Source organism: Perognathus longimembris, chromosome 12, assembly GCF_023159225.1.
Source record: "Perognathus longimembris pacificus isolate PPM17 chromosome 12, ASM2315922v1, whole genome shotgun sequence".
NCBI classification, from domain to species: Eukaryota; Metazoa; Chordata; class Mammalia; order Rodentia; family Heteromyidae; genus Perognathus; species Perognathus longimembris.
This window is the reverse complement of record NC_063172.1, coordinates 53,070,371-53,096,399: the sequence shown is the minus strand read 5'-3', so window position 1 is coordinate 53,096,399 and position 26,029 is coordinate 53,070,371. Positions and strand designations below refer to the sequence as shown.

Sequence of the window (26,029 nt, the reverse complement as noted above, 5' to 3'; positions counted from 1 at the left end):
TAGTGCTCCATAACTCGAGCTACATCCTCAGTTCTGGCTTGTGGAAGATTGGTTGGATACGAATCTCACAGAGTTTCCTGCCTGGGCTGTCTTTGAACTCAAATCCTCAGATCTCAGACTCTTGAGTAGCTAGGATTACAAGCACAAGCCATTTGTACTTAGCTTCATGTTTATTTTTAAGTGTTAATTAATTGACTAAAAGAATTGACTACAGAAATTATGTAAAGATTAATTTTCTCCAATCTGAGAAATATATTATTTTTGCATTGATGGACAGGCAAGGAAAAATGGATTTTTTGTTGAAACATGTTATTTGAACATAAATATTTTATACACAATTTTTCATTTGTTTCTACTTTTTAAGTGTGATTATATTCTTTAAGCTGTGTGACAAAAGACTTATGCAAAGTAGTGTTTTAGTTTGTTCTTTGAGGAAAAAAAACAAGATAGATCATAAATGCATTGTTTAAAATTTCCAATTCTATTCCTGATAAAAATCCTTATACATATTGAACATAACTGTTATGGGAATATTCTATGTATTCATTAAATATAGTTATATTATTTTGGTGGTGCATATAAATATTTTAATTAATTAAAACATAACCATGAGTTAATAACTATATCTATACAGTCATTTTTTGTGCAACAGCTACTTATAATACATTATGATCGAAATACAGCACCCTTTCAAATAGGATTCAGGAAACCAGAAAAAAGATGTCAGTGATGCCAGCCAGTGAGGATGGTAGGCAAAGAGCTACTTTACTGTAATCTTAATGTTGCCTTAGCTATTTTATGATTCATGATTTTGTGGTATATGTTTTCTATTTTTAATTTAAAGTATAGTCCTTTATTTTAATGCTAGTAGTGGAAATTGAACTTAGTACCTCATGTTTTCACTTGAAGTTTTGCTGGCACTCTACCACTTGAACCTCCAATTCAGGCTTTTCTGGCTGATTAATTGGAGATAAGAGTATTTCATATTTGTCTTCTGGAGCTGGCTTTAAGGCTCTATCCTTTCTCAGACCTCAGCTTCCTGACTAGCTAGGATTAAAGGCATGAGACGCTGGCATCTGGCTAACAGTCCAGTTCAAATATAATTTGTTGATAAAAGAAGGTACTTTCATAATTAATATACATAGACAAACTAAACTATTGGTTTGCCAGATTGTTAGAATTATCAAAAGTACCACAGGCTTGATAGTTGCAAAACAGAAAGTTATTTTCTCAAATTTCAGGAGAGTAGCTGGCCAGAATGAGGATATTATTAGCAGGATTGATTTTCCCTGAAATCTCTCAGCTAATATTGTACTATATGTAATACATAATTTAATGAACATAACATTGCCATATGATTTTTATTGCTTCACATTTTATTATGCAACTTCCAACACATGCTGAGTTTTATTATTGTTATTGTTGCTGTTACAGCACAAAATTATGTAGTAGAAGGAACCATAAATACATCAGAAACTGATGACTAGGTCCTGAATAGATTTTATTGTTTTTCAAAAATGATATCTGTGGACACTTGTCTTTGTATTACGTGAGCATTCAAGCACGTTGTTTTCAGAAGCCTTTTCACAAGTAGTTGGGTATTTGTTTGGGGACTGATGACCAGTATGCTGACTCTAGGTCCCAGCATGCAGGAGTTGTTAATTACCAACTTCAATGCAGAAAGGGCATGCCACTCATCTTCCTCCTGTACTTCCTAAGATGTTTACTTTCCTGACTTAAAGATGCAATTTTTCCATTTGGGGGTGGGGGTGGGGGACAGAGATCTTGTTTAGATCTTAGACACATTCTTTTTTTCTTTTTTTTTGACACATTCTTATTCAATCAAGAAATAATTTGTGTCAATTACCATAATTACACTAAATCTTTTATAATAGGTGAATTCATGTTCTTTTCTTTTTTTAACATTTTGGATTTATCTTTGGGCCAAGAGCAGAAAAGGAGCTGATATTAAATGGGTAGCTTGTATCACACAGTGTGAATTAAATTACTTAATCACAAAATAACACTGTGAAGGAGACATTGTTCTTGAAACAAAAGCAATGAGGTCAAGGTTTGGAGAAATGTGATAAACAAATTCAGAATTTTGATCTATAGAATTCGCAGCTGTCAGACTGTCAGTAATTTTGTTTTTTCTTATCTTGTTTGGTTTGTTTATTTATTTATTTATTTATTTATTTATTTATTTATTTATTGTGCTGGTTCCGGGGCTTGAATTGTTTTGCTCAAAGCTAGTACTCTACCAATTGAGCCACAGCTCCACCTCTAGATTTTTTGATGATTAATTGGAGATATGAGACTCACAGACCTACCTGGCTGTCATGACCCTTGATGTTTAAATCTTAGTCTTACCCTTCATTGACATAAATTTAGGGACTGGATAATCTCATATGAAGACTAACAACTCAAGATCTTTTCATGAGGAGGTCTCTGGGCATGGCTCAAATGCTAAAGTCTCAAATTAGCAAGTGAAAGGCCTTGAGACTAATCTGTACTGCAAAAGAATTAAAAAAATCTTTGTAGGAAGTATGTTTATTCCTTCTTTGGAACCACTATATTTTCTCACAAACACTCAGAACTTGGCCACTTTAGTTACTATTATTTCCCTAATTGATCATCTTTCCCACACATCATTTGCTGTGCAGGAAAAGGCTTTGTAGATTTTGTGCAGTTTAGTGTGCTCATCTCTGAGCATTGAGCTTGGAAGAGAGCAGAAGTTTAAGCAAGTGCAGTTTTAACAGAAGTAGTAATGAAATTTGTCCTCTGTTCAGTAGTAAGGAAGGCAGTACTATGCTATGTTAGTGATTATGCTGACATAATTGTCTCAGTTTCCAAAACACTTCTCAGTGAAGTTTGTATATTTGTGGAGCTATTAATTATATAAAGCATTAGCCAATGAGATAAGAAAAAAGGCTGATACTTCTCTTTATATTGTACTTATTTTTGAAAGTCTGATATTGTTCATCTCTCATTATGATTTTTGTATAAATATATTCTAGTAACTAAGTTATCCATTTAGCCTGAGTTCAAAGAATCCAGAAATAATATCAAAGTTAAGGCTTTGTAAATTTAGCACTGCTAAACACATAAATGCAGAGATGAGCATGGGATTCTCTGAGCATTTGGCAAAATGCATTCTGAAAGGTGAATATAATCAGAATGACAGACAGAGGGGAAGAAACCTTCCCACCCATCCAGTAAGCAGTTTCATAACAATATTCAGGATACCAGAAATTGCCCTAACTCCTCTTTTCTCAAGTTAGTGATTTTATCCAGTAAGTAAGATAAATGAAAGAAAAGAATCAGAAGCGAGTCACCCTGGACATGCGAGGCTGACATTTCTAATAGACTCTGAAAGTTCAGTAATGAGATTCTCAGATTTGATTTGCAACTGTTTCCACAAAATGGTTAGTGGAACAAAATCATTTTATTCCTGAATATGATTTTGTTGGTCTCTCTCTTTCATGGTCTCTTCTGCCAGTGTCATTCCACCTGATCTAGTCTTAACTGGCACTGGGATTCCCCTAAACAGGAACAAATAGGGTATTCTAAAAGTCTATTGCATTCTAATAACTTACCATAAATTTTCCCATAGAAAGTGTTGCAAATAACCAACTATTCTGTTTTTTTTGTTTGTTTGTTTTTTTTTGTTTGTTTGTTTGTTTTTTTTTTTAAAAAAAACAATGTATGAAGCCAGGCACCAATGAGTGAAACCATAGAGTTTATGTTTCTCTGGGTCTGGTTCACTTCACTTAGTATGATTTTTTTTTTCCAATTCCTTCCATTTCCTCACAAATGGGGCTAGGACAGTCCTATCAGAGGAGCACAATAGCTCAATAGCAATGTATATCTGATCATGTAAAATAATCTGAAGTGAAATGAACTATATGATTTGGAAATAAGTGGTTTATGTTTGATGTTGTTATTTCCAATGTACTATGAAATTATGCCTTTTTATCTTTCTTCCCCATGCTTTTACCCCTGTTGTCACTGTAACTGACTTTGGTTCACTGGGTATTGCATGTCCATTTATCGGAACTAGGGAAGGGGAACACCAAAATGGAGAGGCGAAGGGTAAAAGGTGAACCAATGCAACTGCAATACTTACAAGACAATATGTTTTAAACCAAGTGTATATCTCAGGGGAGGGTTGGGGAGGGAGCTGAGGGGGAGGAATAGAAGAGAAACAAAGAAGGAGGAGAACTATTTGATAAGAAATGTATTCACTGCCTTATATACATAACTATAACCCCTCTGTACATTACTCTGACAATAAAAAAATGCAAAAAATAAAAATAAATAAAGCCAGGCATCAATGGCTCACATCTATACTAATCCTAGCTGCTCAGGAGACTGAGATCTGAGGATTGTGGTCTGAAGCCAGCCAGGGCAGAAAGTTTATGAGACTATCTCAAATAAACTACCAAAAGGCTAGAACTAGAACTGTAGCTCAGAATAGCTTTGAGGAAAAAAAAACTCATGAACAGTGCCCAGGCCCTGAGTTCAAGCCACTGGACTAGAACAAATAAACAAAAAAGAACAAAGAATAATTTATAGACCATAGGAGAGACTACTAAGGAAACTGAGATCTGAGGATCCCAGTTCAGATCCAGCCCAAACAAACAAATCTTGTGTTCAAGCCTATGTACTGGTATAATAAATAAATAAACAAATAAGCCTTACACAGTTACAATTTACAGAGCATGCAATCAATTATTTTAAAGGGATCCATTTGATGGTCATTCTCATCATTCCTAAGTAAAGTCCACTATCTACAGGCATGTTTTACACATGTTCATTTCTACCTTTTTTGCCCCAGTTCCTAAACCATGTGTATGTTCTCTTTCTTAGGATTTATCTTATAAATAAAATGTATGTGGCCTTCGTAGCTTCTGTCACTTAGAACAGTTTGTAGAGATCAATCATGTGATAGTGTGCATAATTTTTTTAATTGTTTCAAGTATGAATTATATATACATATATGTCAACTAAAATTTTTCCTGTGTAACTCGTTAGGTAGTTTCTTTTTATAAATTTAAATTTTATTGTAAAAGTGATGTTCAGAGGAGGAACAGTTACACAAGTCAGGTAATGAGTACATTTTGTTTTGAACAGTGTTATTTTCTCCCTCTTTTTCTCACACTTTTCCCCTCCCTCCTAAGTTGTAAAGTTCATTTGCAACATCATGTCTAATGAGTATCATTTTTGAATTGGTTCACACTTTGTCCTACCATTTCTCTGATCCCTTGCCCTTGCCCAAATCACACAAAGTTCTATACAAGACTGAGGATACAGAAATCAAAGAGTGACATTGTGGGATAAACCAAAGGAAGAAAAAAAGAAAGAAAAAAGAAATATATCACCCTGCTTCAGAATAAATTCCAAATGAATCAAAGACCTCAATGTAAGGCAAAATACCCTGAAAATATTACAGGAAGGGAGAGAGTAAACACTAGGGCTCCTTGACATAAGTAAAAACTTCCTAAGTAAAAACCCAGAAACAGAAGTCAAAGAATGCCTAAGTAAATAGGATTGTATCAAACTGAAGAGTTTCTGCATGGCAAAGGACATAGCTATCATGATAAATAGAAAGCCCACACAATGGGACAAGATCTTTACTGGCTATGCATCAAACAAGGGCTTAATTTCTAAAATATACCTAAAGCTCAAAAAAATTATACCTCCCCCACAAAAAAATCTTAAAGAAACAGCAACCCCAAATACATTTTTGTAGTACACAAAAGGTAGGCAGTCTTGCTGGTGTGAGTTCCCAGTTCTGGTGGACAAGCTCTAGTGTAAAGGAGAAGGAAAGCCATAAAGAACACAATCCATGACTGCCTTGAGAATGCCTCTAGAAAGACCCTTTCAAAACATATAGGATCACTGTTGCTAAAATAGGCTAAATTGTGTCCCATCTATGTTATCAAATTTCTTCTTTTTTAAGCTCCAATCAGCTAAGAGAAATAGAGGAAAAAAGGTACATAAATGAGTAAAGTATAAACTATTGGTTAATAATAAGCTTGCACTCTAAATGGAGGCACAGAGTAGCTAGAAAGGTGAGTGAAGGTTTCGATTTATTTTCTATTTATAATTGGACACTGAAACATGTGTGAATGACTGGGATTTTGGCTTCTTGCTTTCCTTATCCTGAGTTGGACTTTTCTTCCTATATTTCTTGTTTTTATTGATATTCTGAGTTCATTGGATTGTTCCTTGTATACACACCAGGAATTTATGTTAATACCAGTGAGGAATAGGGCCATCACTTCAGTGGCAGACACTCTGCTATTGTGCCAGTACTCAGGGCCTTGCATTGCTGCTCAACGTTTTTGCTCACAGCAGGCTCTCTACCTTGAAGATAGGACAGTAGAAATTAAGAAATCTAATCAAAAGAAAGGAAATAGGCAGGGCACTGGCTACTCAAGAAATTGAGATCTGGAGGTTAAAGTTCAAAGTCAGCCCAGGAAGAAAAGTCAAGAATCTATCTCCAAATAACCAGAAAAATAGCAAGGCTGGAGACATGTCTCAATTGTTACAATGCTAGGTGTGAGCAAGTATGAGGACTTGAGTAAAAACCTCAGTATTGAAAGGGGGGACACAACAATAGACTGCCAAGAGTAAGAATTATAGAGCTTCCAGTATGGCATTTTTATTGTAGAAAATGTAAGAGGGCAGATACAGAAGGCAGAGTTAAGAAAGTAGGCTGGGGTATAACTCTGTGGTATTTACCTACCATATGTGAGAGATGTTTGTATTACAAATGCAAATGTATTTGGGGTGGGTGAATGTATTCAAGAGAGAGCTCAATGCCTGGCACAGACTGGGTCAGTGGTCTACCAAGCTATCCCCTCTGCCACGATCTTTTTCTTAAATGGAAATAAGTACCTCACACTGAAACATATCTTTCCTGCTCCATACTTCTCCATACCTCTCCATACTTCTCCATATTCATTTTCCAATATCTGGGGAAACTTTTTGAGTTGTATGACTTTTATGTCAATTCTCTTTCTCTTCCCAATGTAAGAACTGGTGTTTCCCCATCTACAAATCAAGGAAGCAACAAACCTTCAGAAAACTGACAAATGCTTAATTGACAAGTGGTCCTTAGTGTGTACAAGAACTGAAGGAATAATATCTAACTCATGTGTGCAAACTCTGAGGCTGTTTCAGTTTGCTTTTGATTGAACTCAGATGTTCAGGAGACATGGGTCAGAGGTGGTTAGAAAAAAATTGTAGGGACAGTGAAAGTGGGCAATTCTTGCTGTCTCTTGAAGAAAAAATAATCAAGAAGACTTTTTTTGTATAAACATTTTTATTTATGTATTTATTAATTGAACACAAATTTTTTGACAAGGTGTTGTGCAAAAAGGGTACAGTTACATAGTAGGGCAGTGTGTACATTTCTTGTGTTATCTTACACCCTGTTTTTCTATCTCTTCTATAGGTCAGGTAGACATATATACAATATACAATGTATCAAGAACATATACAGTAGCCACGTGGCCACGCCCAAGAAAGTTCGCCTAGGGCTTTAAATGTAATGTCGATATTAGACCATATGTCGACAGTACTCTTATATGAACCTAGCTTTTGAGCTATTGTATTCCCCTGAGAGGTCAATTTTTGACCTTTATATGTTGAGTAATTGTTTGGTTTTAGTTACATACTGTTGGGTCGCTGCCCCAATCCTGTGGGGAATACTATTTGACAAGCAGTTTTTGGTTTCACAGACTTGGTCTCTACTGTCTCTCCATCTCCCTTTGTTAACAGTCATATATCAGGGAGATCATGCCCCTTTGTTTTCTGTGTTCTAGGCTTGTCACACTCAACATTATTTGTTCGAGTACTGACCATTTCCCTGCAAATAACAATATTTCACCATTCCTAGTCGCTATGTAGTATTCCATTGTGTATAAGCACCATATTTATTGGATCCATTCATCTGTGGAGGGGCATCTGGGTTGTTTCCATATTTTGGCTATTGTGAATTGTGCCACGATAAACATGGAAGTACAAATGTCTTTTTGATATCTTGGGGTTTACTGTTTAGGATAGATGCCTAGGAGTGGTATGGCTGGGTCATAGGTTAGGTCTATATTGAGCTTTTTGAGAAACCTCCATACTGTTCTCCAAAGTGGTTGTACTAATTTGCACTCCCACCAACAATGGAGAAGGGTTCCTCTTTCCCCGCACCCCCTCCAGCATTTGTTGTTGCCTGAGTTCAGAGTATAGGCCATTCTAATGGGTGAGGTGGTATCTCAGGGTTGGTTTGATTTGCATTTCTTTTACTACCAGGGATGTTGAGCATTTCCTCATGTGTTTCTTTGCCATTTTTATATCTTCTCTTGTGAAGTCTTTCTTTAGCTCCTTTGCCCAGTTCCTAATAGGTTTATTGGGCTTGGAGGGGCTTAGTTTTTTGAGTTCTCTGTAGATGACAGATATCAGGCCTTTGTCTGTTGCTGTGCTGGTAAATATCCTTTCCCATATCGTTGGCTGTCTTTCTATTTGGGTGGCTATGTCCTTAGCTGTGCAGAAACATTTTAATTTGTAGTAGTCCCATTTGTCGAGTCTTTCCCCTATTTGTTGTGCCCCTGGGACTATATTCAGGAAGTTCCTTCCTGTGCCTATAAGTTCTAGCATCTTTCCTACTCTGTTCTTCAGTAGTTTCAAGGATTCAGGTCTGATATTGAGGTCCTTGATCCATTGTGAGTTGATCTTGGTGCATGGTGATAGGCTTGGGTCTACTTTGAGTTTTCTGCAAATGGCTGCCCAGTTCTCCCAGCACCAGTAGTTGAAGAGGCTATGTTTATTCCATTGTATGTCTTTAGCTCCTTTGTCGAATATCAGTTGGCTGTAAGAGTGCGGTTTTATTTCTGGGTCTTCAATTCTAATCCATTGGTCTTCCGATCTGTTTTTATACCAATACCATGCTGTTTTTGTTATGATGGCCTTGTAGTAGAGCTTGAAGTCTGGTATTGTGATACCTCCTGCAATTCTATTTTTGCCTAGATTTGCTTTGGCTATTCTAGGTTTTTTGCTGTTCCATATGAATTTATGGATTGGTTTCTCTATTTCAGTGAAGAATGTGGCTGGGATTTTGATAGGTATTGCATTGAATTTGTATAACAATTTGGGCAATAAGGCCATTTTCACTATATTGATTCTGCCTACCCATGAGCATGGGAGGTCTTTCCATTTCCTTGTGTCTTCTTTGATTTCCCTTATTAGATTTTTATAGTTTCATTAAATAGGTCCATCATGTCCTTGGTTAAGTTGATCCCTAGGTACTTTATTCTTTTTTTGGCTACTTTAAATGGACAATTCCATAATTTCCTTTTCTGTTTGGATATTGCTGATGTACAGAAAAGCTGCTGACTTTTGTGGATTGATTTTGTATCCTGCAACTGTGCCAAATTGGTTTATTAGGTGTAGGAGTTTGGGTACTGAGTTTTTTGGGTCCTTCAGATATAAGATCATGTCGTCTGTGAATAGGGATAACTTGGTTTCTTCTTTGCCGATGTGGATCCCTTTGATGTCCTCCTCTTGCCTTATTGCTATGGCTAGGAATTCCAGCACTATGTTGAAAAGAAGTGGGGAGAGTGGGCATCCTTGTCTTGTTCCTGAGTTTAGGGGGAATGATTTAAGTTTCTCTCCATTTAATATGATATTAGCAGTTGGTCTGTTGTATATGACTTTTATTGTTTTGAGGAATGTTCCATCTATTCCTGTTCTCTCCAAAGCTTTTTAATAGGTATGGATGTTGTATTTTGTCAAAGGCTTTTTGGGTATCGACTGAGATAACAATGTAATTCTTAATTTTGGTTCTGTTTTTGTGGTGAATTATGTTGATTGATTTACGGATGTTGAACCATCCTTGTGACTGTGGGATGAAGCCTACTTGGTCATGATGTATGATTTTCTTGATCAGTTTCTGGATCCTGTTAATTAATATTTTATTGAGGAGCTTTGTGTCTGTGTTCATTAGTGATATTGGTCTGTAGTTCTCTTTTTTTGTTGGGTCTTTGCCTGGTTTGGGAATGAGTATGATATTAGCTTCGTAGAATGAGTTTGGGATTTCTCCCTCTGTTTCTATTTCAAGGAAGAGTTTGAGGAGTATTGGCCTGGGCTTTTCTTTGTTGGGAGGTTCTTGATTACCTCCTGTATCTCACTGTAAGTTTTTGGTTTATTTAGTTTATTTATTTCTTCTTGGTTCAGTTTGAGCAGTTTGTACTTCTCTAAGAATTGATCCATTTCTGTAAAATTATTGTTTTTTGCTGAGTAGAGGTTTTGGAAATAGCTCCTTATGATTGTTTGAATATCGTGTGTACTTGTTGTAATTTTTCCGGTGGAGTCCTTGATTTTATATATATGAGTCTCTTCTCTTCTTTTTTTGTAAGTCTTGTGAGGGTTCTGTCAATTTTGTTTATTTTCTCAAAGAACCAGCTTTTAGTCTTATTTATTTGTTGAATGGTCTTTCTATTTTCAATCAGATTTATCTCTTCCTTAATCTTTGTGATCTCTCCCCTCCTAGTCGTTTTAGATTCTGTCATTTCTTGTTTCTCCAGTTGTTTTAGTTTCATCGTGAGGTTATTCACCTACTCTGCTTCCATTCTTTTAATGTGAGTGCTGAGGGCAATGATCTTACCCCTCAGTACTGCCTTAGCTGTGTCCCATAGGTTTCTTTGTGATGTGTTTTCATTGTCATTGTGGTTTATGGATTCGTTGATTTCATCTTTAATTTGGTCTGTGGCCCAAGTGTTGGATAGCAGCATGGGGTTTAGCCTCCAAGAGTGTGTATAGCCTCTGTGGTATCCTTTGTTGTTGAGGGTTACCTTTAATCCACTGTGATCAGATATAATACATGGAATGACGTCAATACTTTTGTATTTGCTGAGGTTCTTTGTGTGGGCTATGACATGGTCTATTTTGGAATATGATCCATGGGCTGCTGAAAAGAAGGTGTATTGGGTCTCTGTAGGGTGGAAGATTCTATATAGGTCTGTCAGATCTATTTGGGATATGGTGTTACTTAGGGCCTCAGCTCCCTTGCTAATCCTCTGGGTGTTGGATCTGTCTCTTGGAGAGAGTGGGGTTTTGAGGTCACCCAACATGATTGTGTTTGTGTCTATCTTGTTCTGTAATTCTATGAGAATTTTTTTGACATATGTAGGGCCTCTTTTGTTCAGTGAGTATGCATTTATCACCGTGATGTCTTGATTCTGGATTTTTCCTTGTATTAATATGTAGTGTCCTTCTTTGTCTTTTTGCATTGATTTTAATGAAAAGTCCAGCTTGTCTGAGATCAGGATGGCTACACCTGCCATTTTGGTAGGTGCATTTGCTTGGTAAATCTTGCTCCATCCTTTCATTCGGAGCCTGTTTTTGTCTCTTGTTCTAAGGTGGGTCTCTTGTAGGCAGCAGATGTCAACTTTTTGTTTGCGGATCCATCCTGCCAGTCTACTCCTCTTTATTGGAGAGTTTAAACCATTTATATTTAAAGAGATCAAGGATAAGGGTGTTTTTTCTCCTTCCATTTTCTTGTTGAGCTGTTTTTTCCTCTTTTTTTTCCTTGTCTTTAGTGAGCTGTTCTTTCTGTTGGACTTTGGCTATTGTAGTTTGTTTCTGATTCTGTCTGTGTGTCTTGTACGATCTCTGTTGGGTGGGGCTCCCCTCTTAGAATTCGCTGTAGGGCTGGTTTTTTATTCACATACTCCTTTAGCTCCTCTTTGGTGTGGAAAGATCTGGTTTTCCCTTCTAATGTGAACTCCAGTTTCGCTGGATATTTGATCCGAGGTTGCATATTGTTAGCCTTAAGTACTTGGATGGTGTTCTTCCACTCACTTCATGCTTGGTAAGTTTGTGTGGATAAGTCAGCTGTTATTCGAATCCTCTTCCCATTGTAGAAAATTTCTCTTTGCTTTGGCTGAATTCAGAATTTGCTCTTTAATCTTGAGGTCTGAAGTCTTGAATATTATGTTCCTTGGGGTGGCTTTTCTGGGGTCTGGCCTGCCAGGTGTCCTATAGGCTTCGATTACGTGGATGGAGTCCCCTGTGAGATTGGGGAAGTTTTCTGCAATAACTTTATTGAACATGTTTAAGCCCTCTGCTCTGGTATTCGGCTCCTTCTTCTATTCCAATTATGCGCAGATTATATCTCTTGTCTTTGTCCATTAGTTCCTGGATTAGTCTGCCCTGAAGCTTCACTGTTTCTTGTAGTGTGGTCATTTTCTGGTTGTTGTCGGCTGCTTCATCATCCAGGCGAGAGATTCTGGATTCCATGTGGTCCACTCTTCGTGTTATGGTTTCAATTGCGGAGTTTATGGATGTCAGAGAGCTATTTATGGTTGTCAGATCAGCTCTGATTGTGGAAATTTCTTCCTTTAAAGAGTTGTATTTTAAATCTATCTTTTCATGCATTTCAATTCTCAGGATGTTAAGATTTTCTTTAAAGGAGGCTTGCATTGTATCCATTTTTGCTTCCATTTCTTTCCTGGCTTCCTGGGTGTCCTTCAAGATTTCCGCTCTAAACTCCTGGAATTGTTTTCTGACTTCATTTCTGACACTTTCCATCATTCCTGTTAACATGGCCTCATTTGCTTTTTTATTCTCCATCTCCTCTTCAGTCGTGCTGCTTTTTGGAGCTGGCGAGTTGGCGTGCTCTTTGATGAACTGTGTTATATTTCTTTGTGATTTGTGCTTCTGGAGATCTGTGGATGACTTCTCAGGTTTGGTTTATAGCTCTGCCCTCCCTCCTGTGTAGGCGCATCTACCAGAGCAGGTGCTGCCGCTGTGGCCCCGCCCACCTGTGTGGGGTACGCCTACCAGAGCGGGCGCTGTCGCCGGGGGGCCTGCCCACCTGTGCGCTGTGCGCCCGCTACAACAGGCGCTGGCGCTGTGGCCCCGTCCACTTTAGCGGGGTACACCTCCCAGAGCGAGCCCCGTTTTGTTGGGTTGTGTTTGCGCCCTCCCACGAGTCTGTTGGGGGGGGGTGGTATGTGTGGGGCCCAGTGAGATTGACTGTCCGGGCATGAGTTAGCACCCTCAGACCTCGCCTCCACTGCGAGGGGAGGGAACATGATCAGGCCCAGGTGTCCCTGCTGTGCTGGTATTGCCCACCAGCGCCTGTGATTTTAGTTGCAAGAGTCTGCGAGGTCCAGGCACCTCGGGTGGGGCTTGCACTGCCAGCGGTCCCCTGGCCCCTGTTGGGAAGCGGGCAGGGCCGATTCAGCCAGATCTGGATCCTGTGTGTCCTTGGGGCTGCTCTTCCCTTCCCTTGCTAAACTGACTTCCCAGTGCCTGATGGGAGCTTCCCACCTGATTTGGGGGTTCTTTGTTCCCTCGTGGTGAGGAGGGGGAGGGAGGGAGATCTAGCTTCTTTGTAGGGCTTGGGTCTCTGATAGCTGGTCTCCCGTTGGGTGAGGGGATAACGGGGGACTCACTGATCCTGGATTGTGTGTGTGTCCTGCTTAGCCGCTGGTCCTTCAGGGGGTGGCTAAGTGTCGTGGTGTTGTCCTTGGTTCCCTCCTTCTGCCACGCTGGGTTCCCCAGCTGCCTTCCGTCCGAACCCGGTGAGGACCCGAACTTCTTGTCACTGCCGTCGTATGTCTTGGTCCGCACTCATTCTAGTGACCGTGGGGTCTCCCGCTGTCTGAATTCTGTGCTCCTGTCAGCCTGTCTGCCGATTGCTGGGTCCCATTTCCCAGCCTGGCCCTGTTTGGGCCAGGGTCGGCTGGTGGGGGGAGGGTGCCCCAGAGATTCTCCGGCTCCGTGTAGGTTTTTGGCTCTTCTTTTTTACTCCTTTGTGTTTTCCTGCATATCTCCACTGCTTCTGGCTGCTGGTTTTGCTGGGTTCTTGATGGGGTGTTGGGTGTTGGAGTTCCCAGCTCGCTATTCAGTTGGTGCGAGTCGGGGTGCCTCCCTACTGTGTCGGAACCATCTTTCTCTCTCTAAGAAGACTTTTTGAGGAGATATATTCACAATAAAATGGGCAGAGTACCCATATTGAATAAAAATATCTAAAGCAGATAATATGCCATGACCAAATGTATAACCTAGCAATGCAATGGTGTATTAACATATAAAAGTATTCTTTACTGAAAATCATATCAACCGTTTAGTGATGAAGGAAAGCCTAGCTAACATTCAAGATCTATTCATTATAAAGATTTTCCACAACCCAGGAATGCCTAAGAACTTGCTTAACTAGATTAAGGGTATTGAATAAAACATAACAGTTGGTGCAATACTTGGAAGATGATTAAATTGGAGCAAGGCTATTCACCCATATAAAAAATGTGTGTGTGTGTGTGTGTGTGTGTGTGTGTGTGTGTGTGTGTGTTTGTGTGTATTCTGTTTCCTGGGCTTGAACTCAGGGCCTGGGCTCTGTCCCTTGAGGCACAGAACTATTTCAGCTCTTTTCTGATTCTTACTGGAGATAAGAGTCTCTTGGACTTTCCTGCCTAAACTCGCTTCGAACCGGGATTCCCAGATCTCAACCTCTTGAGTAGCTACGATTACAGGCATGCGCCACCAGTGCACCACATCAAAATTCTTTAGTATTAAAACTGGGGTTTATAACTGTTTCCACTGGACTAAAATTTGTGATCATTCTCCCTCCACCTTTTGAACACTGGAATTATAGGTGCACAACACTGCACACTGGTTCTAAACTTACATTTTTTTTAATGAAAGCACCAAAACTTTGTCAACTGAAATGTAAAAATTACTATTTAAATGTATTGGAAGCATCATATCTACAGAACCTATTAATGTTTGTGTGATGAAAATTCAAAACTGAAATAAAAGAAGATCTAGATAAATGGAGGAGGGATATGCTATGTTCATGATTTGAAATTTTCAATAATATTAAGGTATCAGTTTCTTCCATACAGATCTGTGTATCAAGATGGTTAACATCGGGCTGGGGATATAGCCTAGTGGCAAGAGTGCCTGCCTCGGATACACGAGGCCCTAGGTTCGATTCCCCAGCACCACATATACAGAAAACGGCCAGAAGCGGCGCTGTGGCTCAAGTGGCAGAGTGCTAGCCTTGAGCAGGAAGAAGCCAGGGACAGTGCTCAGGCCCGGAGTCCAAGCCTGGCCAAAAAAAAAAAATTAAAAAAAAAAAAAAAAACATGGTTAACATCAAAGTGATAATATCAGTATCATCAATATCAGAAGTCTTTGTTAATTGTGACCAGTAGATTCATTGAAATTAAGAGAAATTGGAATTTATAACAATTTTGAGGAATAAAGTCACATAGAAAGAACTAATTTTAGTAGCATAAATTATTATTTAAGAAATAGTATTTGAGAAAATTGGACAGATGGAAAAAATTATAGTTGAGAAATAAATACATCTAATTCATTAAATTTTGACCAAAATACAAAGGCAGGTAAAAATTAGTCTAAAATAGTTGACACAACTGTTTCTAAAGTTACAACCTAAAATTATAAAGGTTGCAGAAATAAACATAGGGTTAAATCTTTGTGGCTACTGATTAGTATTTCTAAGGAAGAGGTTTTGTTTTATTGAAAAAAGATGTAAGTTTAAGAGGAATTCAAGAGAATTTTACCAAGTTATGAACATTTGTTCTCAAAAAGTAATTGCAAGCTGGATGCTAGTACCACATGCCTGGAAACCTAGCTAATCAGGAAGCTGAGATCTGAGGGTGACCGTTCAAGCCACCCTGGGCAGGAAAATCCATGAAACTCTGATCTCCAATTATCCACAAAAAAACACCAGAAATGGAGGTGTGGCTCAAGCGGTAGATTGCTAGCCTTGAGAAGAAAGCTCATAGATGGTGCCCAGGTCTTGAGTTCATGTCTCAGCATCAGCACACACACTCCCCAGTTGTGAGGGGAGAAATAGTTGTGGCAGAAAATGTTTGGCAGAGGTGTTTGCATATCTCATGAAGGACTTATATCCAGTTTATGAAAGTTTTCAACAATAAGAAAACAATGTGATTCAATAGAAGTGACTTAATAGTCAATGATATTGAAATATTTAACCTGGAAAAATCATTGTATGTCAAAGTACCATAGGAAAAGATTCTCAGTGTTACTGGTCATTAGGATAACAATTCTCCATACCTTCTTCACAGACAGCTGTAGGCACTGTGCGAGAGTACTATGGCACAATCCTTTGGCAGACTGTGTAGTGGGTTCTCTAAAGTTTGACATGCTCTTGCCATGGGATGAAGTTCTATTCCATAGAATTTACTAACGCCTAATGAAAGAGTCTGTATGCAAAAAGAGTCTTATGCAAATGGTTATGTGGGCTGTGTAGTTATCTTAAACTGGAAACAAGCCAAGTACACCTCCACTGGGGAATAGACAGAGTACATCATAATGTGATCTTACCCAGTATGGAAGAGAGCAAGCAGTGGATATGAAAACAACTTGGAAGACCTCAAAGGCATTCTGCTCTGCAAGAAGCATGGTCATAAAATAGCACAGTGCACATTCAAAAGCTGAGATGGGAACAGATCAGCAGTAGGTAGGCTATGGAAGTGGGGAGGACATCTACAAAGTGATATCAGAAACTTTCATTTTATTTTTGTGCCTGTCCAAGGGCTTGAACCTGTGGCCTGGGCACTGTCCCTGAAATATTTTTGCTCAAGGTTAGTCTTCTACCATTTGAGCCATGGCTTCATTTCTGGTTCATTTTTTTTTCTTTTTTGGTTGTTTTTTTTTGTCAATTAGAGATAAATGTTTCACAAAACTTCCTGCCAAGGCTGAATTGGAACCTGATCCTATGATTACAGCCACCTGAATAGCTAGGAAAATAGGCTTGAGCCACTGGTGCCTGGTATGGATTACTTTTTGATGAAACTAAATTGTTCAAAATTTTAACCTTGAATATGGTGATACATAATTATATACACTTGTGAGATCTAATAGAGCTGTCTTCTAAACTAGATGATTTTTAATATCAAACTTAAAAAAATTATATATGAAATTAATGACAGATATATAGATAGATTCTTGAGAACATAAACCATGACTCTTTTAGTGTATGGACATAATACTACAATTTGCTAATATGTATTTATCTGTCAAATTCTGTACAAACTCTTTTACTCAGTTTAAATAGCCATTTTTGTTTTCATATTACTTTTAGTTATTTATTTTACATTGTATTTTATTTTATATTTTTGCTGTACTATGGATGAAAGCCAAGGCCTATGTTTGTTAGACAAGTAAAATCCTGCTGAGCTGTACCCCAGTATGAGTATTTATTTATTTTTGCCAGTCCTGGGGCTTGGGGTCAGGGCCTGAGCACTCTCCCTGGCTTTTTGGTTTGCTCAAAGCACTCTGCCACTTCAGCCACAGTGCCACTTCCAGCCATTTTCTATGTATGTGGTGCTGAGTAATCAAACCTAGGGCTTCATGTATACGAGGCACGCACTCTTGCCACCAGCCATGTTTCCAGCCCTAAGTATTTTTAAAATACTAATATATTATACTAATATGTTTCTTTGTTGATGTGTACAAAGATATACATACAATATAATTCATCAAAAATAAGTTGTGTTTATTTTAGTTGTGGTAAGATGTAATATAGTACCACTTTATTTTCCATTGTATTGGTTTTTATATCCTGGCACCATTTGTAGGGCTTCAACTTTGGGCCATAGTTGGCATTTTTAGTCACAGTTGGAGCCTTCCGGCATGCCTTCCATTCCATGTTTTTCTGCTTAACTGGAAGCAAGACCTCACTTACTTGTCTGTCCTAGTTGACTTCAAACCAGATTTGTCAGTAGTTAGAATTACAGACTTGAGCTACCAGAACCTGACTTCTTCCCAGGCTTTTGAAGCCAGTCATCTCTGAGAGGTATGCACTGAGTTTTCAGTAGTGGTTTTTTGGGGCCTTCCTGGTTCTGTCCCTGAGCCTCTTTGTGCTCAAGGCCAGTGGTCTACCACTTGAACCACAGCACCACTTTTGGCATTTTCTAAGTACTTTATTGGAGATAAGAGTCTCACAGACTTTCCTGCCCATGCTGGTTTCAAACCCAGATCCTCAATGATCAGCCTCCAGAGTAGCTATGATTATTACAGATATGAGCCACCAGAGCCCAGTTTGGAACTTATTTTATTTTTGTTCTGTCAAAACAAAACGTGAAAGCAAAGGCAAGAGAAGGTAATAAATATCATCATAGAGTAATAAGGATAATACAGTATCAGAATTTTTTCTAAAATTATTTTTATGACCACAAAAATCCCTTCACCCCTGTCCATGACTCTGCAATCACCTGGGACATGTAATCCTATGGGACCCACCATGATGAAATGCCCTTCAGTCGCTGACAAGGTGACTCTCAACCCTTGTTTCTCAATATAGATTCACTTTCTAATGGACCTTATAAAGCTATCAGACTTATGTTTTCAGAAGTTGTAACTCAGCCTGGCACTGGTGGCTCATTTCTGTAATCTTAGCTATTCAGGAGGTTTAGAATGGAGGATCCCGGTTCGAAGCCAGCTGGAATAGGAAACTCTATGAGGCTCTTATCTCCGATTAAAACTACTCAAAAACTCTGAAAGCCATACTGTTTCTCAGAGTGGTAGTGTGCTCACTCTGTAAAAGATACTCTGGGACAGTGCCCAGGCCAGTTATAACTCTGGTTCTTTAAGCCATTTGGCAAGTAGCATCTTTCCTCTGTCTTTGGGGCCTTTCACAGGACAGAAATCAAATTCTCAAGAAGACTGATGTTGCCAACCGTTTATATTTCCTGGTAAACAGTTTAGATCTTCCCTTCATAGAGATAACTGTACCATATTTTACAAAATATATGCAGCTTGCAAGTCAAAGCTGCAGAAATGAACAAAAATCCAACAACACCAAAACACAGATGTAGTAAAAAAAATTGTTTTTATTTTCCAGTATGTTCATTAAAAAAGATACAATTTAATTAGTAGTACATTAATGAACTGAAAGAACCAAATGACTAGTTTTTGTCAAGGATGTTAATTTACAGTTTACAAACACCCACTAAAACAATTTAAAATGAAATAAATATATTTACATTTCATATTTCTGATATTTCCATTGTATTTTATTATGTATAAAATATAGAACATTTATAATATTTTATTTTTCTTCAAAACTAAATTAAAATGTGCAAAGAAGTGGTAATTTTTTACGTTTAGATAATAAGAATAAATCATGAATAACAATTTTAGAAGTAAAGATAAAGTGATTTCTGAAGGAAAATGAATGCAGCAGTAATAGTAGCAAAAGGTTTGTTATTATTATTAATGTTGTAACACCTACCTACACTTACCTTAAAAAGTTAAGCAAAAAATTGACCTTGGACTTTTAAAGCTTTTCCACACCACTGACTTCAAGCAGTAATTTGAAATTACTAAATCAAACTTCTTTTAAATCGGAACACTCAGTGTAGAAAAAGTTTATGAACAAGCTTTTTCATTGGGAATGAGGGAAATATTCATCCATAAACCAATGCACACAAAGGAGGCCCGATTTCTCTGCTCACTAATGTGGATAGGCATTGTTTTCAAATAATTGCTCTTTTTCTTGCAGAATGACAGTTTTATGAGTGAAGCTTTAAAATAATAAGTTGGCTCATTTCTGAAATATCAGTAAGAAATGGTTAGCTAATTCTTCTTCTTTAAAAATAAGATTAGATGGCAAGTACTAGGGGAATGGATTACATTTATATAGTCTCTTAAAGTATTTTTGAAATAAATACTTTTGGCATTATAACAAATAAAAAAATGCCCCCACTTTAATGTACTTCAGCTGAAATGATTTGTTATTCTTTATTCAGCAAAACACATTTTTGTTATTTTGCAGTGTTCAAATAATCCTGAACTCTCTTTTCTGAGTGAACTACTTATGTCTCTTTAAGCTTGCATTGTGTACACTGTAATGAATCATTTCATGATTACACACACAGGCACACATTCACACACTTATATACATACACACATATGTATGCCAAGGCACTGGAGGAGTTAACCTACAATTTAACATTCTGTTATTGAACTATACTCAATACACGAGGAGAATTTTATGAAAAATAATTTTATATTTGACCTAAATTGCATGAGAAACAGAAATCTATGGGTATTTTTGTTCATTTCTAAACTTTCTTACTGAAGTACTCTAAGTCATAATGAATGACAATGGCTCATCATCACACTGTAAAGAATATATCTACTTGTAATTGTTAGACTTATGAAAATCCGAAGTGTATTTTCCTAACTGGTTGCTATGCTAGTAATCATCTTAAATGCCAATTGAGGCTTGGCATTTTTTTCCAATCAATAGTATCAAAAATAACAATAAGGATATTATCATAGGTTTTAATTCAAGTAACAATTTGCAATGTAATTTAAAGTATATTAACTTCATGTGTATGAAACATATTCTTTCAATATAATTTAAGATCATTTATCATATTTATATATACACATATTGATATATGTGTCTGTGTGCATTTGGGGCAAAAAGTCATATATTCATATATATACCATTGTACAGTTTTTCTGTTGTTATATACTTAAGCACAGGCTAGATTTTCATATAATGACAAAAATATTGACTTGATTAAATGTTTGTTGTTGTTTAAAATAAAATTTTATAAAATTTGACATTAAATATAAAGATTGAATGATATATAACAGTTAGAAAATTTTTATTTTTATTTGTTGTTTTGCTTTTTGACAGCAGCAGAGAAATCATTGAACCTGAGTTCTCTTCTTCATGCCCAGGCCATGCTGAGATTTCACTTTTTTAACTAGAAGAGGTCCATACCACTTGCAAGGGTTCAAAATCCTCAAATTTTGCTGTAAGTGTTGTGTTTGGTTAGTGCACTGAATGGTAATAGCAATTTGCTATCTTAATTCTGATTATGTATACAATATTATGATAAAATACAACATATTTAACAATGTTTAACAACCGACTTGCCCAGTTGCTTTTCATAACACATCTGAGTTCCAAATTAACACTTTCTCAAGTCTAATTATGAATACATTTTTTAATTTAATGTATTTTAATAATCTGATGTACTAATAATTATTTCTAATACATATAAAAAGTTAGATATTGAGGTCTTATACTATAGTGAACCTGTGTCCATACAAATAAATAATTTTAGGAAATGGAGCTGTGGCTCAAGTGGTAAAGTGCTAGCCTTGAGCACACAGAAGCTCAGGGACAGTGCCTCTGCCCTGAGTTCAATCCCCACAACCAACCAAAAACAACAACAACAACAAAAAAACCAAATAAATAATTTTATTTCTTTTTGGTGTCTTAAGTGAATGACACTTAGCTAATTTGTCTAGAATACATATTGTGATAGATTCAGTTAGAAAGAGGTAAGTTGTAAGGAGTGTGTATTTTTTATTTTTGTGTGACTTCTTAATAAAAAGCTGGTTGTTTAAAAGTAGACATCAATAAATCCCTAATGAATGACTTGGAAAATTTCCACATAGTAAAACCAGTTACTGTGTCATGGGTGCTTATCTCCAAGACTTTCCAACTTCTAGCTCGTCCTAATATTTTTTAAAGTAAAATACCCATAGAGTTTGGCATTTCTTAATATTTCTTAATGATATGCTATGGTACATATTTTTAACTTGGATTTTTCATACCTCGCCATGAGGAATCATAAAATAAGATATATTTTGTTCATAATCTCTCATATAGAATTGTAACCTTTTACATAATCCCTTGATAAAAATATTACTCAAATGAAAATAACATAATAGTTCTGAGAATGCATTGAAGTTTAAGGTTAAAAATACTTATACCCTACTTGTTATTTTCTCTACACAAAGGTCTTAGGGCCATTGAGAATTTTTGAAATTAATTCAATAATAAATTTCACTAAGTAAATATAAATTTATTTAACATAAGAGGTAGAAGAGGATACTCATACATATTTTCGTCATTCATGATTAAATTAATACATTTTGGGAAATATTTTGGAATATTAACACTGGCAGCTAATAAAACATCTGAATCTCAGCAATGCCAGGGAGAAATGGTTCATTTTGTGTTTTATGAATCATACTCAGGGTACTCGTTGCATTATTCTTAAATGGTATTGAGAATCAGATAAACTGGCAACTGAGTGCAAAATTATGACATGAGGATACAAAGAAAAACTTACATCAGCAAATTAAATGCTTCCTTCTTTGATGAGATTTTTTTTAATATGTGTTTTTTTTGCATGCTCTTGTCATTTTTTTAAACCTCTTTACACTCATAATACAATGGTAGGGCATTAGTTCACGATCTGGCCCAATATGTATTGGTCATACAAAATAATTTAAAATACAGAAATAACCATTTAGTTGGTATTTTATTTATAGGTAGCTTACAATTTTTATATTATTTACATACTCGTTATACCACATATTCTTTTGTCTCCAATTTGGCAAAAGCAGTGAACTTATAGAAATCAACCAAATAAATGAGAACTGTCTGTTTTGTTCCTTTTGGATTATTTACAGATGTCTCCCAGAATAGAAACATGTTAGAGATGCCTCATGACCTCTTTTTCTGCTGAAATTTTATTCTGACTCCACGTTGACTTGATGACATCACTTTTTCTCCAGGGTGCAAATTGATTAATGCATTTGTTTGTATATCTAGTCACGTTAAGTGTCAAGGTGGACATCAATATATCAAGTCATATACTTTGCTTTGCTTGTAGTAGCAGAGCTGGTAGCAGCAGAAGCAGTAGCCTGGTTGCCTAAAAATAGAGGGTCCAAACAAGCTACTTTGGCAGCAAAGAATGAATGAATGCAGTGAAGAACAGCAAAAAGATTCGAAAATTCCAATTCCTGAAAGGAAAAGAGAAATAGGTCAGGTAGCACAAAAATAGATGTTTTTGGAAAACTACTCTAGTAAATAATATTTTAAGTGCTGTAAACTTATCAAAATATAATACATGAAAAGTAGTTTCTAGTGTAGACTTTCTTTTCTGGTCATAATATACATTATAGATTTGCATCTGCATAGAGATAAAAGGTTAGATATTCTTATCATCTATGTAACTCATTTCAGGATTAGTAATACTGAACAAAGTTGAATTTTACTGTTGATGCAGTCCAGAAAATTTTGAGAGTACTTTAAGGAATAATTGTATGTTTTTATGCACACGTTAAATAATAGCATTAATTTAAAATAACTAAAAATGTATTTACCCTTTTCCAGAATGAATAACTATCATTTAAATGGCATTTGAACTTATAAAGCAAGAAGTAAGAATGTTCGTGCTGCTATGAGTCAAAACACACAAGTAATTCTTTCATTAACTATAATTGTGTCAGTTAATGATGAAATTAATTGTTAGTAGTAGTTAATACGGTAAAGAAAATAAAAATCAGCTAGGGATTGCTAATCTGTTTTGCAGTTTTATAAATAGGTTTCCCAGTTAGATCAGCTCAGATGTTTAAGAAAATTTGTTGACTGCCCATTATTGGTAGTGACAAAATGATTTATATTGTAAGAAAAACAGAAAATATTTTTTCAGCTTACAAATGCGATTAGAGTAGCTGGAAAACTGTAAGGTGATGTTTACAATAGATTTTTAAGAGTTAATGGCATTATTATTTTTATGTAAGAACAACAGTAGTCTTATAAACATGTTTTTATGCAATGATGATTAAAAGAAAATGAATACATTTGTATGCTAACAAAGTTAATACGCAGAACTTGTCCAACTTTGGGTAACAAATAGGTAATAAATTATTGAAATTACAGATCAACTTGTTGCAACTTTATTACATATTTGCAATATAGGATGCAGAATTACAGTTAAATTGCATACTAATCACCGTGTTCATAATTCATACTCTTTGCAGTGGAAGATAATACAAATCATTTAATCAATTAGGACTCATTAAAATATTGATATGTATCATAGTACCATTTAAACAAAATAAATCACTATAAGGGTATTTTTTGATTGAGATATGGGGTACACTAGAGAGTAAACATATTCATAGGCATGAGCCACAGAGAAGGAGTTCTGATATCTCATGGTTAGAATCTTCTGTATTTTTCAGTCAGTTTGCAGTGGCAAATAGTGCCTTATTCCAGAAAATAAAAGAAAAACATTCATTTTAAAATTGTCATTCCTAAAATCTGTAATTCATTACCATCAGTACTGATATTTAAATCCAGTTTTGCATACTTGCAAGAATAGTGCTCTACCACTTAAGCCACATCTCCTGCCCTTTTGGCCCTGGTTATTTTTGAGGTAGGCTATTACTTTGTTCCAGTACTGGCCTGGGCCATGATCTTCCTATTTATGCTTTCTACCATAGTTGGAATGACAAGAATTTACCAGTTTACCAAGTATCACCATTGATTTTGTCCAGCTATTGGTTAAAAGTATTTTGTATAACCTGGCCTTGAGTTAGAATCTTCTCTGTCTCTACCTATTGTATGACAGAGATTACAGGCCTGAGCTATTGTCACACTGAAGTGTTATTAATGAATGATGAGTTGCTTACAAATTAAAGGTTTCATCTTGCCTAAACTCACCCTGAAATTACTGTATTGCTCCTTATGCAGCCAGTTTAATTGTCTTAGTTGTCTACTACACAGAATAATTTCTGTGTAAAACAATTTTTAACAAGGTCACCTGATTTGAAATTCAAGATTTTCTGTGCATTATTGAAAATAAAACAATAATGAAAATATTGAATTCATTCTTGTGAGAAAAATATTGTTAAATGTTATAATTGGTCAAAATAATCTAACAAGAATTTTCTTCTAAGAATGTATCTGATGTATTTTTAAATTTATCATTATATTTTGATTACAGAAATCCTCAAATATCTCAAAATGCATGCATTTTTAGAAAGAATAATATGTCCAGTTTTTCCTACCCATCTTGTTAATTATCTGTCAATAATTTTATGGAAATTGGGACTTTAACACCTTTACATCTTTATTTGGAAGAGGAAGGTGGGTAGGTAGCAATGCCATTTAATTAGAAAGGACAGCAGGAGACAGAGGTGAATTTAATTTTGGCCTTTAATTCCAATGTTAGCCCATCTACAGTGTCTTGTCTTAAGACAGAATTTTAAGTAGAATCCTGTCTCTAAACACCATTCACTGTACTAACAGTCAGAATAATATTAAAATGAATCAATCGTTGCCAATATTGATAAGATCATTAGTTTAGCATTATCTGGTAAATATTAAATAGGACCGATAAAATGGTTCAGAAGCATTTCTTAGCATGTGTAATAAAAATGTAGAAAATCTGAGCAATGACAATGAAACCTTAGAAAACAAAAAGAAGACATAAAAGAGAAGAAAGTGGAAGTTTTAGAATTTAGAGACATAATAAGTAAAATGGAAAATGGCCTGGGATCAATAAGATGAAGCAAGGATCATAAGAGAAAAATCAGTGGACCAGATAAAAGAACATGAAAATAAACACATGGCATGAAGTATTTAAAAAAAAATGAAAAGAGAAATTACCATCCAAAAGCTGTGAGATCACAAGAATTATACAAAATTTATGTCATCAGAGTTCAAGAAGAGAAAATTATTCAAAAACTGCTGTGACTAGCCTATACCTGTGCTAATTATTCCCTATGAGGGAGACCATAGAGTCCATGTTTCTTTGGGTCTGGCTCACTTCACTTAGTATAATTTTTTCCAAGTCCTTCCATTTCCTCATGAATGAGGCAATGTCATTCTTTCTGATAGAGGCATAAAATTCCATTGTGTATATGTGCCACATTTTCCTGATCCATTCGTCTACTGAGGGGCATCTGGGTTGCTTCCATATTCTAGCTATGACAAATTGTGCTGTGATGAACATTGTTGTGCTGGTGGCTTTAGTGTGTTCTTGTTTGTGGTCTTTTGGGTAGATGCCGATAGGTGGGGCTGCTGGGTCATAGGGGAGCTCTATGTTTAGTCTTCTGAGGAATCTCCATGCCGCTTGACAGAGTGGCTGAATCAGTTTACATTCCCACCAACAATGAAGTTGGGTTCCCTTTTAGCCACATGCCC

At 36.4% G+C, this 26,029-nt stretch overlaps 1 protein-coding gene and 1 long non-coding RNA gene across 2 annotated transcripts in view; both read right to left on the bottom strand.

The window, feature by feature from the left end:
* Positions 1 to 6,489: 6,489 nt before the first annotated feature.
* Positions 6,490 to 16,328, bottom strand: LOC125360887. Its single transcript, XR_007212824.1, has 3 exons — positions 16,318 to 16,328; positions 10,459 to 10,461; positions 6,490 to 6,626 (listed from the first exon to the last, which is right to left on the bottom strand). It is a non-coding gene; the product is annotated as an uncharacterized LOC125360887 (long non-coding RNA).
* Positions 16,329 to 22,673: 6,345 nt separating this feature from the next.
* The window catches only part of Sntg1 (syntrophin gamma 1), a 739,717-nt gene continuing 736,361 nt past the window's right edge, over positions 22,674 to 26,029 (bottom strand). Inside the window, exon 18 of the mRNA XM_048358693.1 lies at positions 22,674 to 22,836. Within this exon, the coding sequence (XP_048214650.1) occupies positions 22,678 to 22,836 (159 nt within the window). The 3' untranslated portion in view covers positions 22,674 to 22,677. The remainder of the gene's footprint in view (positions 22,837 to 26,029) is intronic.